The sequence below is a fragment of the Schistocerca nitens genome, chromosome 7 (assembly GCF_023898315.1).
Source record: "Schistocerca nitens isolate TAMUIC-IGC-003100 chromosome 7, iqSchNite1.1, whole genome shotgun sequence".
NCBI lineage: Eukaryota > Metazoa > Arthropoda > Insecta > Orthoptera > Acrididae > Schistocerca > Schistocerca nitens.
In genome coordinates, this window is record NC_064620.1 from 409,046,073 (window position 1) to 409,062,510 (window position 16,438).

General features: G+C 43.4%; 1 protein-coding gene across 2 annotated transcripts in view; it reads right to left on the minus strand.

Moving 5' to 3' along the window:
• LOC126195008 (ATP-binding cassette sub-family G member 1-like) overlaps window positions 1–15,290 on the minus strand; it is a 361,717-nt gene extending 346,427 nt beyond the window's left edge. Inside the window, exon 1 of one of the 2 annotated variants that reach the window (XR_007538545.1) lies at window positions 15,103–15,290. Coding sequence is in view for 1 of the 2 variants with exons in the window: in XM_049933433.1 (XP_049789390.1) it covers window positions 15,103–15,226 (124 nt within the window). In the remaining variant the exon portion in view is untranslated. The remainder of the gene's footprint in view (window positions 1–15,102) is intronic. The other variant, XM_049933433.1, reaches the window with a different exon arrangement.
• Window positions 15,291–16,438: the final 1,148 nt, after the last annotated feature.

Consider the following 16,438-nt stretch of genomic DNA (forward strand, 5'->3'; position numbering starts at 1 on the left):
GGCCGTGTGGTTGTAGGCGCTTCAGTCTGGAACCGCGTGACCGCTACGGTCGCAGGTTCGAATCCTGCCTCGGGCATGGATGAGAGTGATGTCCTTAGGTTAGTTAGGTTTAATTAGTTCTACGTTCTAGGGGATTGATGACCACAGATGTTAAGTCCCATAGTGCTCAGAGCCATTTGACGCTTTCGCAATACAACATAAAAGGAACGGCAAGATTAGTATTGTCGAATCAAGCGAATGTGAATGATGTATTCCTTCGAAGAATAAGTTGATATGCTTCTCATTTACGGAGAATGCCAACGAAATTCAGTGAGAGCTAGAGATTTATGCGCTGAAAGATATCCTCAACGTACTCACCCTACACGTCGTACATTTAAATATGTGTATGATAAATTGAGAACAGCTGCATCTTTAATCCATCGGAAACATATCCGACAAAGGAAAGCTATTAACGATGAAACGGAATTGGTACTCTTGCCACTGTTGTTCGAGATCCTTGTGTTAGTTCCGATTTCTTCTCTTCGAATTCCAGTTTCTAGCATTCACAGCTCCTCTAACTATCTCAAAAAAATGGTTCAAATGGCTCTGGGCACTATGGGACTCAACATCTGAGGTCATCAGTCCCCTAGACTTAGAACTACTTAAACCTAACTAACCTAAGGACATCACACACATCCATGTCCGAGACAGGATTCGAACCTGCGACCGTAGCAGTCGCGCCCGGACTGAAGCCCCTACAACCGCTCGGCCACCGCGGCCGGCAGTTCGCGTCAAATCTCAAGGGAAAAATGGTTCAAATGGCTCTGAGCACTATGGGACTCAACTGCTGAGGTCATTAGTCCCCTAGAACTTAGAACTAGTTAAACCTAACTAACCTAAGGACATCACACACATCCATGCCCGAGGCAGGATTCGAACCTGCGACCGTAGTGGTCTCGCGGTTCCAGACTGCAGCGCCAGAACCGCGCGGCCACTTCGGCCGGCTAATCTCAAGGGAATCTGGCATGAGTCGGAGTAGTATTGTTCGTGTTCTGCAATGCCACAAATATCATCCTTACCATATCAGCCTCACCATATCAGCCTCCACCAAGAATTAACTGGTACGGATTGTATGCGTCGCATTGAATTCTGCCGATGGGCTCAACTTCAGATTCAGAGGGATGACACATCTATTAATTTGATTTTATTTATGATGAGGCTAGATTAACGAACCATGGAAATGCTAATTTGCATAACATGCATTATTTGGCAACTGAAAATCCATGTTGGCTGCGGCAAGTTGCACATCAAAAACCGTGGTCGGTGAATGTATGGTGTGGGATTCTGGAGGCCCTAATTCATTGAAGGAAATCTTAATGGTAGGAAGGACAACACATTCCTGCAAGGAACACTAGGTCTGTTATTGGAAGAAATACCTTTTAGAACAAGGACCAGAATGTGGTATCAATACGATGGGTGTCCGGCACATTTTTCGCTGATGGCTAGAATGAGCTGCAGAGACAATCCCCAAATCGTGGCCGGCTCGTTCGCCAGACTTTACGGCTCTGGATTTTTTCCTTGTGGGAATTCGTAAAAGGCATTTCTTATAAAGACGTTACAACTACTCCTGAAGATATGCGAGACAGAATTGTCAGAGCATGTGCTTCGATAAGAGCCGATGTGATAAGGAATACCACTCAATCCATGATAAGAAGATGCAGCACTGCATCGATACCTATGGTTATAAGTTCGAAATCCTTCTGTAAATGGACGTTCATGCCACCTTTGTGACCTTCGTTGACCTTCAAATTGGATTCGTCTCGATAGCCGCTATCAGAAAATAAGTACCAAACTATAGCATCCCATTTAAAAAAACGAAGTTAGCCTTCATATCTCTGACGCGACACCACTTAGCAACCCCGTTGTCCCAACAACATTTGTCCCACAAACTTCTCAGCTCCTATTATACTTTCGGAGCTATTCTTGGTCGCAATAGTCACTCACCTTGTATAAAAACCAAAACAGGAGGCTAAAATCGCAAGACGTAATAGATAAGGTCGTGGTTTACCGAGTAAAAGGATGTAGTTTCGCATCCTGCTACAAGTTAATATTATTTTTCATCCTAGCATTTTAAACAAATTCTGGGACCTTCTGGTAAATGTAATACAATGATCTTCTGAGCCATTCGATGTCATTTACATTTTTGACTGATTAAAGGAAGAATAATTAAATAAATATTTGACGATTTCCGAGTGTGTGTTTAGGCAGGAACCTAAGAGGACAGTTTAAATTGTTGCCAGTGAAACGAGGAACCGTAACATTCATTTTCTTCTTTGTCACAATGTCGACAGCAATCCCTGCGGTCGTTGGTATTACGAGTGATGTCAAAATGACGTCACATATGCAGCAGGTATTGTGAGAAGCGTGTTAGCCGTATAATAAGGGGAGCTGTCATGACGTCAACAACTGGAAGTCTACGTCTGCTATGTTAATAGCCCTAAACATCAGCTTCTGGATTCTGATGGAAGTGCTCTGTAAAAAAAAGCCAGCTTCAATCATTTACAGATACACCAGATGCTCCCATTATAGTCTAAAGTGCAAAGGAATCACATTTCATTCATAAGTGGACTCGTTCAAGCGATATTTTGTATATACATGCATTTCAGTTGCGCTTGTTACTTTTACTGTAGTCTTATTACTGCAATTTGATCTCAGACTTCCTATCAACACAACTCCGAGGACGCTCTGGCTGAACGCTGTGAGAATTAAATATTACAAACAGTCCAGGCATATGTTCTTAGCATTTCCGGGAAGAGGACATAGGCGGACCATCAGTTTCGTCGTTCCGTGTTAAGTAAAACATTGGATTGCGAAAGCAGTCTTGGCAGCTTCTTGGCTATTGAAACATGTAACAAAAATGTCCTAGTACTGGATCAAATATCCATATAAGACCAGAAAATCTTCTAAAATTTCCTTCCTGACACTGCGTTATTCGTGAAAGTACTGTATCATGGTCGCCCAGAAAGTAATGCACCAAATTTTTTTTCTTCAATAATCGTTTATTGAATATAATGAAACGTGCACAAAAGAAACAACGATGTTTCTTCTACACACCCTATTTCCCATGTAACCTCCTTCCCTTTCTATGGCTCTTCTCCAGTGACACAAGGAAGTGTATGCCCTTTCAGTAGTTCGCCTTATTACAGCTTTCTAAGCAGTCCAAATCACCTTTTCGATATCATCCAAATGTCTTCTACGAATGTCATCCTTCAATGGCCCAAAAACTGGAAGTCTGAGGGAGCTAGGTCAGGGCTGTAAGGTGGATGAGATAACACTGTTCAGCCCTGTATAGTGATGCATTCCGAAGTCACCAAACTTGTGTGACATCGAGCGTTACTATGCTGAATCAATCACTTGGTTTGTTATTGCGACGTAGTCGCTGGGAGCGCTTCGTGAGTTCGGTTAATGTGTTAACGTATGCTTCAGAATTAATAGTGTTCCTCTTGGCATCATGAATGAACACATCAGCAAGCTGCATCTACTCATGACAGCTTCGGATGACCTCCCCGAACGCTACAAATCTTTGAGCTCTTCCAAACCGCCTCCTCGTAAATGCCTCACCTGCAGATAACCGTACTTCTGTCGACTACAGATTCTCCATAAACTGCATAAAAACATTTTTGAACGTTCCCAACAGTTCCTTTCTCTGCAGAGAGAAATTCTGCGACGACGTTGCTTGTAACGTATACCACTTATAGATGCAATTTTGAAACATTGCTATAGCAACGCTATCTGTAGGAGGAAACTCAATATTTGCCCATGCACTCTTAACTTCAAATAATGCATACCTAAAAGCTTCGCATTCGTACAATTGTTGTTGACCAAGAAACCAAGAATGTGGTGCATTTCTTTCTGGGTGACCTTCGCATTTACTATGTAAAACAATTGTTGAATGTAAACGACATAAATTAAGAACAAGAAGCAATTGTAAACAGTCTGCTAATATTTATGAACTAATAACATGGCAGCGGCTTGAAAGCAATGTACAGCGTAAGTATGTAGTGCCATCTCCCTTCATTATACTTCCATGGTTATCTTTTGAGTTCCATTACAGTCGCACACCAGAATGTTCAGTACAAGATTTGTTCAGATAGCGGTCGCTGTGCAGTCTGTCAGACACTTTACGCCATGCCCTCTGCCACGTCTGTTGCTGAAATAAAGTTTGCAGAAGAATCGCTGCACGGCGTGAAAAGTAGGAAGCCACTACTGGCAGACAGAGTCCTACTGTGAGGAATGTTCGTGTGGAATGCTCGCTTGGTTCTTATTAGTCCGCACAAGATGTGGGCCTGGGTCTGCATTCCTGTCCGCCTTATTTTTGAACTGTCATTAATTTTCCAGAAAGAAGCTTCCACTATGCAGAGGAGAATGTGATACGAAACTTCCCGGCAGATTAAGAATGTGTGCTGGACCGAGACTTACTCGGGACCTTCACCATTCGCCGGCTAGTTCCCTGGCAAGGTGAACTACCCAAGCGCTATTCACGACTCGGTCTCACGGCCTTACTTCCACCAGTACCTCGTCTATTCCTTTCGGACTTTACAGACGTTTTCCTGAGAAGTCTAGAAGATAGGAGATGATGTACTGGCGAAAGTAAGGCTTTAAGGACCGGTCGTGAGTCTTGCTTGGGTAGTTTCTTTTTTTATTTATTTTTATTTTTTTTATTCCACAGGAACAGTAACAAAAATGGCTACAATGAAATGACATAAATAAGGTGACATAATTGCAGTCATTAATTACAGCATTCAAAGAGTGAGTCTTTAGCAGTAGCACAATTTAGCACCTTCACTGTCACCTTCAAGTTCAGTTGTGGAGCACCTGCCCGCGAAAGGAAAAGGTCCCGATGTCGACTCTCGGACCAGCACGCAGTTTGTAATCTGCCAGGAAGTTCATGTCATTAAGTTCCGTGATACATCTGGGAATTTTCTGTAACTAGAGTGCAGTTGTAAGATTCAAAAGTTATAACAAACGGCATTTGAGAAGGGAGTGAGCGAGACAGGTTAGTGCCTATCTCCCATGCTATTGTCCGTGCATGGGGCAAGCACTAAAGGAAACCATGGAGAATTGTGGAGATTGAAGAGAGAAGAAATAATGCCTTAAGGTATGCTAACGACAGTGCAATTCTTTTAGTGACAGCAAAATACTTGGAACATCAGTTGAACTGAACGTGTAGTATCTTGAAAATTGGCTGACTTGTAGATCGATAATAGTAAAACAAATGTAATATAGTCAAGTCAGAAGATGATAGATATTTGATTAGGAAATTAGACGCTGGAAATAGGAGGATATGAAATATTGACGGGAACTAGAAAAAAAATATTTTCTTAAAAAGAAAAAAAATATGTTAACATCAAATTTGAATTTAAGTGCCTTACTTGTCAGTATTTGGCGTATGGCCTTTTGTGGAGGTAAATCGATGGAAATCAAAAATACAAACAAGACGAGAACAGAAGCTTCTGTAACAGTGTTACAGAGGAATGTTTAAGATTAGTTAGGGTAACTAATGAAGAACTATACATCGAACTGTGAAGAAAAGAGTTTTATAGCACTTATTGACTAAAGTGATGGCTAGATTGATGGACATTGCATGGCAGCAAGGTTAATAAATTAACCAGTAATTTATTCCAATGAAAGTCAATTTACTTACAACTATATTTTTAATCTTATTTGAAGTTTATCTGATATGTATACGAAGTGATCAAAGGGTTTCCGTTCGAACGCCGTACATCACAGAATCGGTTTGCTAATCAGGCAAAATCGCCGTGAACATTGAGGATATCATCCCACCGACATACCAGTTGAAGATACACGTTTGGTAAAATACCGTGTCCTCGGTGTGATGAAGTTCGTAATTGCCTGATGGACATACCCGTCATACAGGAATCGTCGACACCTCGATACCTCTTTTCAGCGACCGAAGCGTGATACTCGCGCGCGGAGAGATCAGGACTCTAGGTCGGTGCTCTAGTGCGGCCCACTTGTATTTGCGTAATTTCTGCGATACGAAAAAATGGTTCAAATGGCTCTAAGCACTATGGAACTGAACATCTGAAGTCACCAGTCCCCCTAGACTTAGAACTACTTAAACCTAACCTAAGTACATCACATACATCCATGCCCGAGGCAGGATTCGAACCTGCGACCGTAGCAGCAGCGCAGTTCCGGACTCAAGCGCCTAGAACCGCTCGGCCACAGCGGACGACTTCTGCGATACGACTCTTGCGATGTGGGGACGAGAGTTGTCATGAATCAGCTCCAACTCTTCTAGCAGTTTCCCCGGACGTTTCGCCTTAATTGCCCCATACACATTCTTTATTCTCCTATGGATGCATGCCGGAGTTTGTCCTTCGGCAGCCAAGAAAGCAATCACATTCTTAGGAGAAGGAAAAGCTTCTTAGCCAAGATCGCAATAGAACACAGTATTTTGGATAACCGGTTTCGGTAAACTACGTTACCATCGTCAGGTTGTTATAAACATATTGTGCCAAATGCACAAAAAGTCTTTCCATTAAATCTCCAAGTGCACAACATATGACATGAATGACGCTTTGGCACGTCAAAAGTAAAAGTTAAAATTACTATGTACACAAATCTCCACAACATTGCATCCATATGATCACACTCCATGTCTACTAGGACGCCACAAGGCTGACTGTCAAAAGGCAATACATGTCAGTTCATCTGTTGAGTCAGCCTTGTGGCGCCCTAGTAGGCACGACCTTGCCTACATGTCGCTGCTTGTTTATTCACATCGGAGTCGCGCTACTGTGCATACACGCTGCAGCAACGGATACTTTCCGATCGTCCCTTATACTACCGATTTTATATCAATATTTTGTCACCCTCAGGTGCCTATGCCGCACAAAGTGCACATGTAATCATCTACATTACACCCATCATATAATTACTTGACTTCCATTCGAGGAAATCAATAACAGCTGATAGTTCTACGAATATGTGTTATGTAACCCGCTCTACGAAAATAGTTAATTTGCTAATAGTGGAGGAGATAAAAATTGAAGAGAGAGAACAAGGCCTTAACACAGGGAGCTCGCACGGATGCAGCTTGCAGTAGTTAAGTGCAGGTGAAAAGGGTTTCAGAAGGTAGACTTTTGTGGAGAGCTGTATCAAACGAGTCTTCGGAACGAAGATGGAAGGCTAGAACGAATGCTAACAATGAAAGTTGATACTGAAAGAATTCTTCAAATGATAATTAGCGATTACGAAATGTTCAAATGTGTGTGAATTTCTAAGGGACCAAACTGCTGAGGTCATCGGTCTCTAAACTTATACACTACTTAAACTAATTTGAACTAACTTATGCTAAGAACACACACACACACACACACACACACACACACACACACACACACACACACACACACACACGAGGGAGCCCCACAACAGAGTTACGTCTCATACAGATCTGTTGTTTTAAGAAAAAACAATGCATTTTTTGATGGCATAAGCAGCTTGGGCGTTAGGAAATCAATCTTCGAACCATTTTCTTGTCACATAAGACTTTACATGGTTCACATCCAGTATATTCCTCATTCGCCTGTACAGAGCGTAGCACGACGTACTGACACTACGATAGGCTAACTACTAACTCGAACCTCCGACGGGAGGAGCGATTACGACAAGGTCCAGTGAACGTAAATGTTTTGCAGAATATACGCATAATTTATTTGTTCAGAAAGGAAAGAAAAACTATACTCTTTTGACACGTAGGGAAAATGATGACTGGGGCTCTTACAACTAAATCCTGTCAGAAACAATCCTGTTGGAGGAATATCCGTAACTGAGCATTATACCAGAGGCTGAAAATACCGTTACAGTTCTAAAGTTCTTTTATCATCACACGACCGGTGTCCGGCTCTTATACGCACATCTTCAGGTGTCGTAACTCGGTACTGTGACCCCCGAGCGCAGCGGTGGACGTAAACGAGGCGCGGTGTGCTACCTACGAGCGCTCGGGGGTCACAGCACCAAGTTACGACACCTGAAGATGGGCGACAAAGAGCCCGAAACCGGTCATGTGATAATAAAGGAAATTTATAACTGTAGCGGTATGTTCAACCTATGGTACATCGTATCAGTCAGAACAATAGCAGAACCGCCACACACTGTGTCAAATGTTAACGCCGAAACTAGTAACGTTTGAAACACGAAAAATAAATTAACTGCGGTCTAGACTGAACTTATTAGTGAAAGTGCCAAAATTATCGCCGCCTCACACCGAAATTAGGTCTTCTTTCGATGTACAAAGCCATGTGAAATTATATGAACACATGGAATGAGTAGTGACGAAGACGAATAGAAAGAATTGTTGGTGGTGGATTCCGGAAAAGATCGGTGCATCTGTAACGGTAACAGCATCAACATCGTAGTGAGGCCAGTTGTGCGTACTGTTTCAGAATTTATTGCTCTTACCTAGTAGGCATGGCAACAGACGCCGAAATTATGCAAGGGACGCTCTGCTAGGATCGCAACAGCCCAGTGTAGTCCATACGAAAGAATAACAGCCCCTTGGCGTAATTAAGTGGGAAGTTTTGGAAGACAGGCGACACTATTCTCGCAGAAACCGGCTGGTTGGTTGGTTTGGGGGGTGAGGACCAAACAGTGAGGTCATCGGTCCCAAAAACCAGTTGGTGTAGTTCAGAGAAACAGTTTCCGAGGAAGAGTGCAGGACTATTCAGCTGCAACAGTCGTGTGTCTCGCGCAGTGATTATGAGAAAGGAAGTTAGTGTGGAGTACCGAGATGTGTAACCAACCTTTTTACCTTTGCTCCTTATGCGAATGGAGGAGAACAAAAAGCCGATCGTAGTGTCAGTACGTCGTGCTACGCTCTGTACAGGCGAATGAGGAATATACAGGATGTGAACCATGTAAAGTCTTATGTGACAAGAAAATGGTTCGAAGATTGATTTCCTAACGCCCAAGCTGCTTATGCCATCAAAAAATGCATTGTTTTTCTTAAAACAACAGATCTGTATGAGACGTAACTCTGTTGTGGGGCTGACAATAAGTTACTGAGTTGAAATGCATTTAAAATGTGATTTTTGTTTGTAATATTCGGGGCCATTTCAGTGGCACCCAAGATGGGAATTTTAGCCAATCTCAATGAAAATTAAAATCCGTTGTGATGATTACGCTACACCTCTTTCAAAGAGTCTCACTAACTACAAAACGACAGATTTCGAAATAAGTTACACGGAGACAGAAAAGCAACTAAATCGCTCAAGAGAAGAAAGGCCACTGGACCTGAAAGGATACCAATTCGATGGCACACAGAGTATGCGAAAGTAGTTGCCCCGTGTACTGTAGGTCTCTTGAGGAGCGGAGCGTTCCCAATGATTCGAAAGAAGCACGGGTCATTCTAGTTTTCAAGAAGAGTCGTCGAACAGACGCAAAAAACTATAGGCCTATATATCTGACGTCGATCAGTTGTAGAATTTGGACAACGTTTTATGCTCGCTTATTATGAAATTTCAGGAGACTGAAAATCTCCAGCATATGTTCCAAAAACGACGATGGTGTGAAACCCAGCTCGCTCTGTTCACCTAATAGACACACAAAGTAGTAGATATTGGCGCCCACGTTTATACCGTGTTCCTCGACTTCCGAAAGGCACTCGATACAGCCCTTCACGGCTGCTTAATTAACAAAATACGAGCATATGGAATCAGACCAACTACATTACTGGACTGAAGTTTCTAGCAAACAGCAGACAGCATGTCTTTCTGAATGCAAGGACACCTTCAGGTGTGCCCCAGGGTTGTGTTGCTGTAAGATCATTATTTCCCATGATATAGTGGACGTAACGGTAAGTGCATATACAAGGGTTGGAACATAAATAGTGGCAACTATTTATTCACAACCGGTACAAAATAGTTACATGTTTGCACCTGTTACTGTCCTTCCAAGTAGCCACCAGCGTTGTGTCCGCCCCCGATAGCTGAGTGGTCAGCGCAACAGAATGTCAATCCTAAGGACTCGGGTTCGATTCCCGGCTGGGTCGGAGATTTTCTCCGCTCAGGGATTGGGCGTTGTGTTGTCCTATTTATCATCATTTCATCCTCATCGACGGGCAAGTCACCGAAGTAGCGTCAAATCGAAAGACTTGCACCCGGCAAACGGTCTACCCGACGGGAGGCCCTAGTCACACGACATTTACATTTAGTAGCGTTGTGTATAACCCGTTTCCAGCGATGTGGAAGGTGTAGTATACCGTTAAAAGAGCCTGTTCTGTTGATGGTGCGAGTGGAGCGGTCTACTGCCTGCCGAATCTCTGAAACAGTCCTGAAGCCAATGCCACGAAGAGGTTCCTTCATCACCGAAATCAAATCAAAGTCACACGGACTTATGTCCGGGGAGTATGGTGGATGGTACAGTACTTGCCAGTCTCATCGACCGAACAGAGCAGCCACAGCTTGCGCTGTATGCGCCCGCGCATTGTCGTGCAAAATAATGGATGGGTTGCCGCTTCTTTCGCAAAGTTGGTCGCAGGTGATGCTCCCAAAACGAACAGTAATACTGTGCATTGACGGTCTGCCGTGGAGGAACGTAATGCGTTAGGATAACACCATCACAGTCGTACAAGAGAATCGCCATAACTTTAGACCGCTCCATTCACACCATCAACAGAAAAGGCTCTGCTAACGGTATACTACGCCTTCCACATCGCTGGCAACGGATTCTACACAACGTTGGTGACTACTTTGAAGGACAGTAACAGGTGCAAACTTGTAACTCTTTTGTATCGGTTATGAATAAATAGTTGCCAGTATTCTAGTTCCAACCCTCGTATTTCTACTGGTGACTGAGGGCGGTGTACTGAATAACATGACATCAGTGTTTGCGTCATTTGCAGAGTAATAGTTACAGCTATAGGAAGTTTAATGTTCTTATGTTGGTTAGCACATCCAAGCATGTGCAGCGCCTTGGCAGAAAGTCAGGTGTTAAAGTTTGGACACATAGATGCAAAATGATTAGTCTATATCGACAGGCGCAGTCCAGTTAGTGGTGCATTTATAACCAAGCAGGAAACATCAGATCGTAAGATTTGCGAGGTGTTTGTGGGTAGATTATTCAAAAACAGAGAAAAATCAACCAACACACAGATATGTACCACATAGAAAAATATCTGCAGTTATACCCATTACACAAGTATATAAATAACTTCACTGATAACATTGGATGCTCCACAAGGCTTATCGCAGATGATGCTGTTGTATACAGACAAGACGCGACGCTAGAAAGTAGTAGCGAAATGCAGGAAGACCTTCAGACGAACTGTGCTTGGTGCAGGGAGCGATAACTGACCTTCAACGTAAATATATTTCAACTGGAACGACCACTTAAAATTAATCGTAAGTAAGGCAGATGCCAGATAATCACTGGAACAATCTTCAAGAAATGTAGTACATCACAAAGGAGCTAGGTTACAAAAAATGGTTCAAATGGCTCTGAGCACTATGGGACTTAACATCTATAGTCATCAGTCCCCTAGAACTTAGAACTACTTAAACCTAACTAACCTAGGGACATCACACAACACCCAGTCATCACGAGGCAGAGGAAATCCCTGACCCCGCCGGGAATCGAACCCGGGAACCCGGGCGTGGGAAGCGAGAACGCTACCGCACGACCACGAGCTGCGGACAGCTAGGTTACAAAACACTCGTTCGATCAGTAGTTGAATAATGCTCGTCACTACGGGATGCACACCAGATAGGACTCATAGAAGAAATAAAGAAGATCCAAAGAAGAGCAGCACGTTTCGTTACAGGTTCATTTAGTAAGCGTGAAATCTTCAAGAAGATGCTCAGCCAATTCCAGTGGCAAACGCTGCAAGAGGCGTTCTGCTTCACGTTATGGTCAATTGTTAAAGCTGCGAGAATGTAAATTTCTAGAAGAATCAACAAATATATTGCTTCCTCCTACGTGTATGTTTCGAAAAGACCAGGATGATAAAATTTGATTCGAGCTCACGTGGAAGTTTACCAGCAACAGTTATTCCCGTGAACCAACCAAACGCGACTGGAACTGGAAAAGGGGAAGTGACACTGGAACGCAAAGTACTCTCCGCCACACACCGTAAGGTGGATTGCGGAGTATAGATGTAGAGACTTCAAGGACATCCCGCCATCCAAACGACCTCCAGCAACAAAATTACCCGTATTCAATGTGTCTTATGTCCATAGTTTCTTCCTAGACGTACAGAAGAGTCACATCACAAAATTTGTCTCGTACATTATTAGCTATTCCGGCGCATAATATACGACACACCTTTTTTAGAACACCAGTGACCGCTGTGTGTTTCACAATATGCCATACAAGATATTTTCGATACGGAAGGGTTTAGGGCTCCTGCGAGCGAACAATATTTGAAACATTTACTTGTCACATCAAACGTGCATATATTGCGAAGCACCGTGAAGTGCACGGTGAAGTGCACGGTATAGGTTACTTAGTTTTGTACCACGTATGTCGGGCTGTTCTCGTTTCATTCGTGAATAGAGCGGGGGACAAAAGTTTAAGCTCCATTGTGCACTGCCATTAGACTTTCCTAATATCTGCATGTCATACGGAACGATACTTAGGTTGCTGTAGTGTAACCCTAGGTTCCTCACTTTTTGCTGGTTGCTGAAACTTTGAAAGTAGGCTTTCGCGCGACAGTTGACATCCACAAGAATCTGCCACTTCATGTTTGCAACACGCCCGTGAGGCTCTTCCGCGATCCAAAGAAACCCTCACGTGACCGTTCCTGGGTCCTTTTTGTTGTGGTTCTTGCTGCTGTTGTGCGCTTCAGTCCGAAGATTGGTTTGATCCAAGTATTCGCAGTAGATGGTTCACCTCTACAGAAATTCATGTTATGACTGTAATTTGCTGAACCGCGCGACCGCTACGGTCGCAGGTTTGAATCCTGCCTCGGGCATGGACGTGTGTGATGTCCTTAGGTTAGTTAGGTTTAAGTAGTTCTAAGTTCTAGAGGGCTGATGACCTCGGAAGTTAAGTTCCATAGTGCTCAGAGCCATTTGAACCTTTTTTTTTTTGTTATTTGCTTTTAGTCAATGACGCATTATTATTATTATTATTATTATTATACTTAGTTTCACCGGGAAGTTCTTTGCAGATGTTAGACGTATTGATGAACACTGTACAACTGTGACTCACCCATGTTTTTATGCAGTGTGGAGGAGAAATAACAAATGGTTCAAATGGCTCTGAGCACTATGCGACTTAACTTCTGTGGTCATCAGTCGCCTAGAACTTAGAAATAATTAAACCTAACTAACCTAAGGACATCACACACATCCATGCCCGAGGCAGGATTCGAACCTGCGAGCGGAGCGGTCGCTCGGTTCCAGACTGTAGCGCCTAGAACCGCACGGCCACTCCAGCCGGCTAGAAATAACAGCAGTACAGGAGACGGAGCAGTGCTTGCATGTGCTGACCTCCAAACAGTGTCTTCTTTCAGTTTTTGATGTGAATGTTTTTGACCAAGCAAAATGTTAACTTCGACACGAATTTCTACGTGTTAACCTAGCTTATCAATTTGTTTTATTTTAATGCACTTTTACGGTGACTTGAAAATGCTGCATCTTGCCGAAACTCGTCGTCAAAATATTTTTCACTAAATTCAACTTACGTCGATAACATGAATTTCTTCTAATACTATACAGCTGCGGAACACGTTTCACACAAAAAAGGAAGTCTACTTTTCCTTATCTCCGTAACCTACATCCACTGAAGTCAGGCCTTAGCTCCGCATTTCCCTCCATCGCGAAATTTGCTACTCTTTGATGCGACAGGATGCTTGTATCAGTATATCCATATAAAAAAATTTTAACCATTGCTATTAGGTCGCTAATAAAAGCCACTCATCTAACATCTTTTGACTTATTATCGAGATATCAGCATTGGTTAATGTTTTTATAATTATCAATATCGTCGCAATCCTCATACACGAATTGAGTCTTAATCAATAAATCAATCTTTCCGTTCTTGTACCAAAAATTTCTGTCTACCAGATTCTATTCGGTATATCTTTTTCAGCTACTCGACCTACAGATCTAATCTTCAGTATTCTTCTGTCACGTCGCATTTCAGGTGCTTTAATTCTGTTTTAGCCTTCACTGTTCATCGTCATCGTTCCACGTCCATACAAGGGTACACAAATAGCTTCAGAAAAGACTTCCTAGTACCTATATTTACTACACAGCAGCAGCTGTATTCTGAATATTCTGAACCAATATTATTATGAAACTAACAGTTTAGTGGTTTGTAGCCACATCATCAGTTGCGTACAAACGTTAATACGTGGTAAACAACATAGAAAATGTAGAAGGCTCAACCTTCATATACAGATATTTGTCTCTGACTCAAGTTTTTATTCGTGAATATACGATCTATGAACATTATGATTTTAACTAAGAAGGTTGGGTCTTCAATCAAATGGTTCAAATGGCTCTGAGCACTATGGGACTTAACTTCTGAGGTCATCAGTCCCCTAGAACTTAGAACTACTTAAACCTAACTAACCTAAGGACATCACACACATCCATGCCCGAGGCAGGATGTAGCGGTCGCGTGGTTCCAGACTGAAGCGCCTAGAATCGTTTGGCCACTCCGGCCGGCTGGGTCTTCAATTTCTTCGCCATGTTTTAGTGTTTATATGTGCATGACAATGTGGCTATAAGCCAAAAAACCGCTAGTACGGCAACAAAGTTGGTTCAAAATACAACTGTTTGCGGAGTTCTTACTTCATCTTTTTTTTAAAAAAAAAACCACCTTAAATTTACATCAGATATTAAATTTCTCTTTTTGTAGAAACACTTCTTGCTAACGCCAAATATGCGTTTTGAACGCCTTTCTCGTATACGTTCAATATCCCCTGTTAATCCTCTCTCGTATACGTTCAATAACCCCCTTTAGTCCTGTCTGCTACTTGTCACACGCATTTGGACGACATCCTAGGATGGATTGCAGGGTTTATTTTTCCAGCAGATTCCTAGACGAAGGCGAGTGCAGAAACGTTAATGAAGCGTGACGGAGACTGACCTCTGGCACCGACGGCGTACGTGATGTCCGTGAAGTCTATGTCGAGCCGGGGCCTTCCCGTGAGAGTTGCCAGCGTCGGCATGGCCAGCGCGCGCTCCACCTGCTGCGGCTGCGGATGCTCCATGTCGGCCGGCGTGCGTGCTGTGCGGCTGGAGGCACAGAGGCGACTGGAGAGCAGCTGGCTGGCGCTTCTGACCGCTGTCTCGCTGACTGCTGACTCCGCGCGTCTCAGCGGGCAGCGGGTCCCATGCGCCACGCTCGCACGACACTCCTCCCGACTCCGGACCGTGACTCGCACGTGGTCTGTTGGTGCGCTAACCAAGCAACTATCAAGAAGAAGCCAGTTTGGCCACTCAGTTATGTCCTGACACTTTTTCTGTTGCGACCAGGCTTATCATTGGTTTGATGTGGCGCTCCTCGACTTCCTGTGTGGCACCGATTGATCTCAGGGTTAGCACATGTACCAGACGTTCTCTGTTAAGAACTCTGCACACACCTCAGTTTATCCACCGACCACTCAATTTCGTGGCAGCCTACTCGCATCCCGATCGACCGCATTTACAGTCTGTGACTACGTATTGTGATTTGTATGTTTTAAGCTCACTGAAATTTTCTTCTACGTGATCACGCTTGGTTTACACAGAACAAAAAAAAACCGGGGGTTGCCTTGGCTACTTTAGAGGTAACAAGGCCGAAAACAGCAGAGAGAAAGTTTCGGGCAAAGAACTGGCTAATGCAAAGCCAGAATTGCACCTACGCTCTATCACAAGATTTTTGCATAAGTTCGTACACTTTTTATTTTGTATGTTGGTATTCCGGTTGCTATGGGTTTATTAATCGATTGTCATTTTTTATTTGTAATTCACTGTTGATGTTTCATATTATCGTTTTGTCATTTAGAGATAGTGAGAGCCGGCCGGAGTGGCCGTGCGGTTCTAGGCGCTACAGTCTGGAACCGGGCGACCGCTGCGGTCGCAGGTTCGAATCCTGCCTCGGGCATGGATATGTGTGATGTCCTTAGGTTAGTTAGGTTTAATTAGTTCTAAGTTCTAGGCGACTGATGACCTCAGAAGTTAAGTCGCATAGTGCTCAGAGCCATTTGAACTATTTTTTTGAGATAGTGAGAGGAGCTGTGAATGCTAGAAACTGGAATTCGAAGAGAAGAAATCGGAGCATTTCCGACATACTGTTCTGTCGTAGTTCAATAGAGGGGTGAAAGCAGCGGAGACAGCCAGAAACAATGGCACCGTTATGGCGATAATGCCACCGGACAGAGCACGGAAAGAAAATGGTTTTCGCATTTTATGAAGGATCTTTCTGACATTAGTGACTCTCC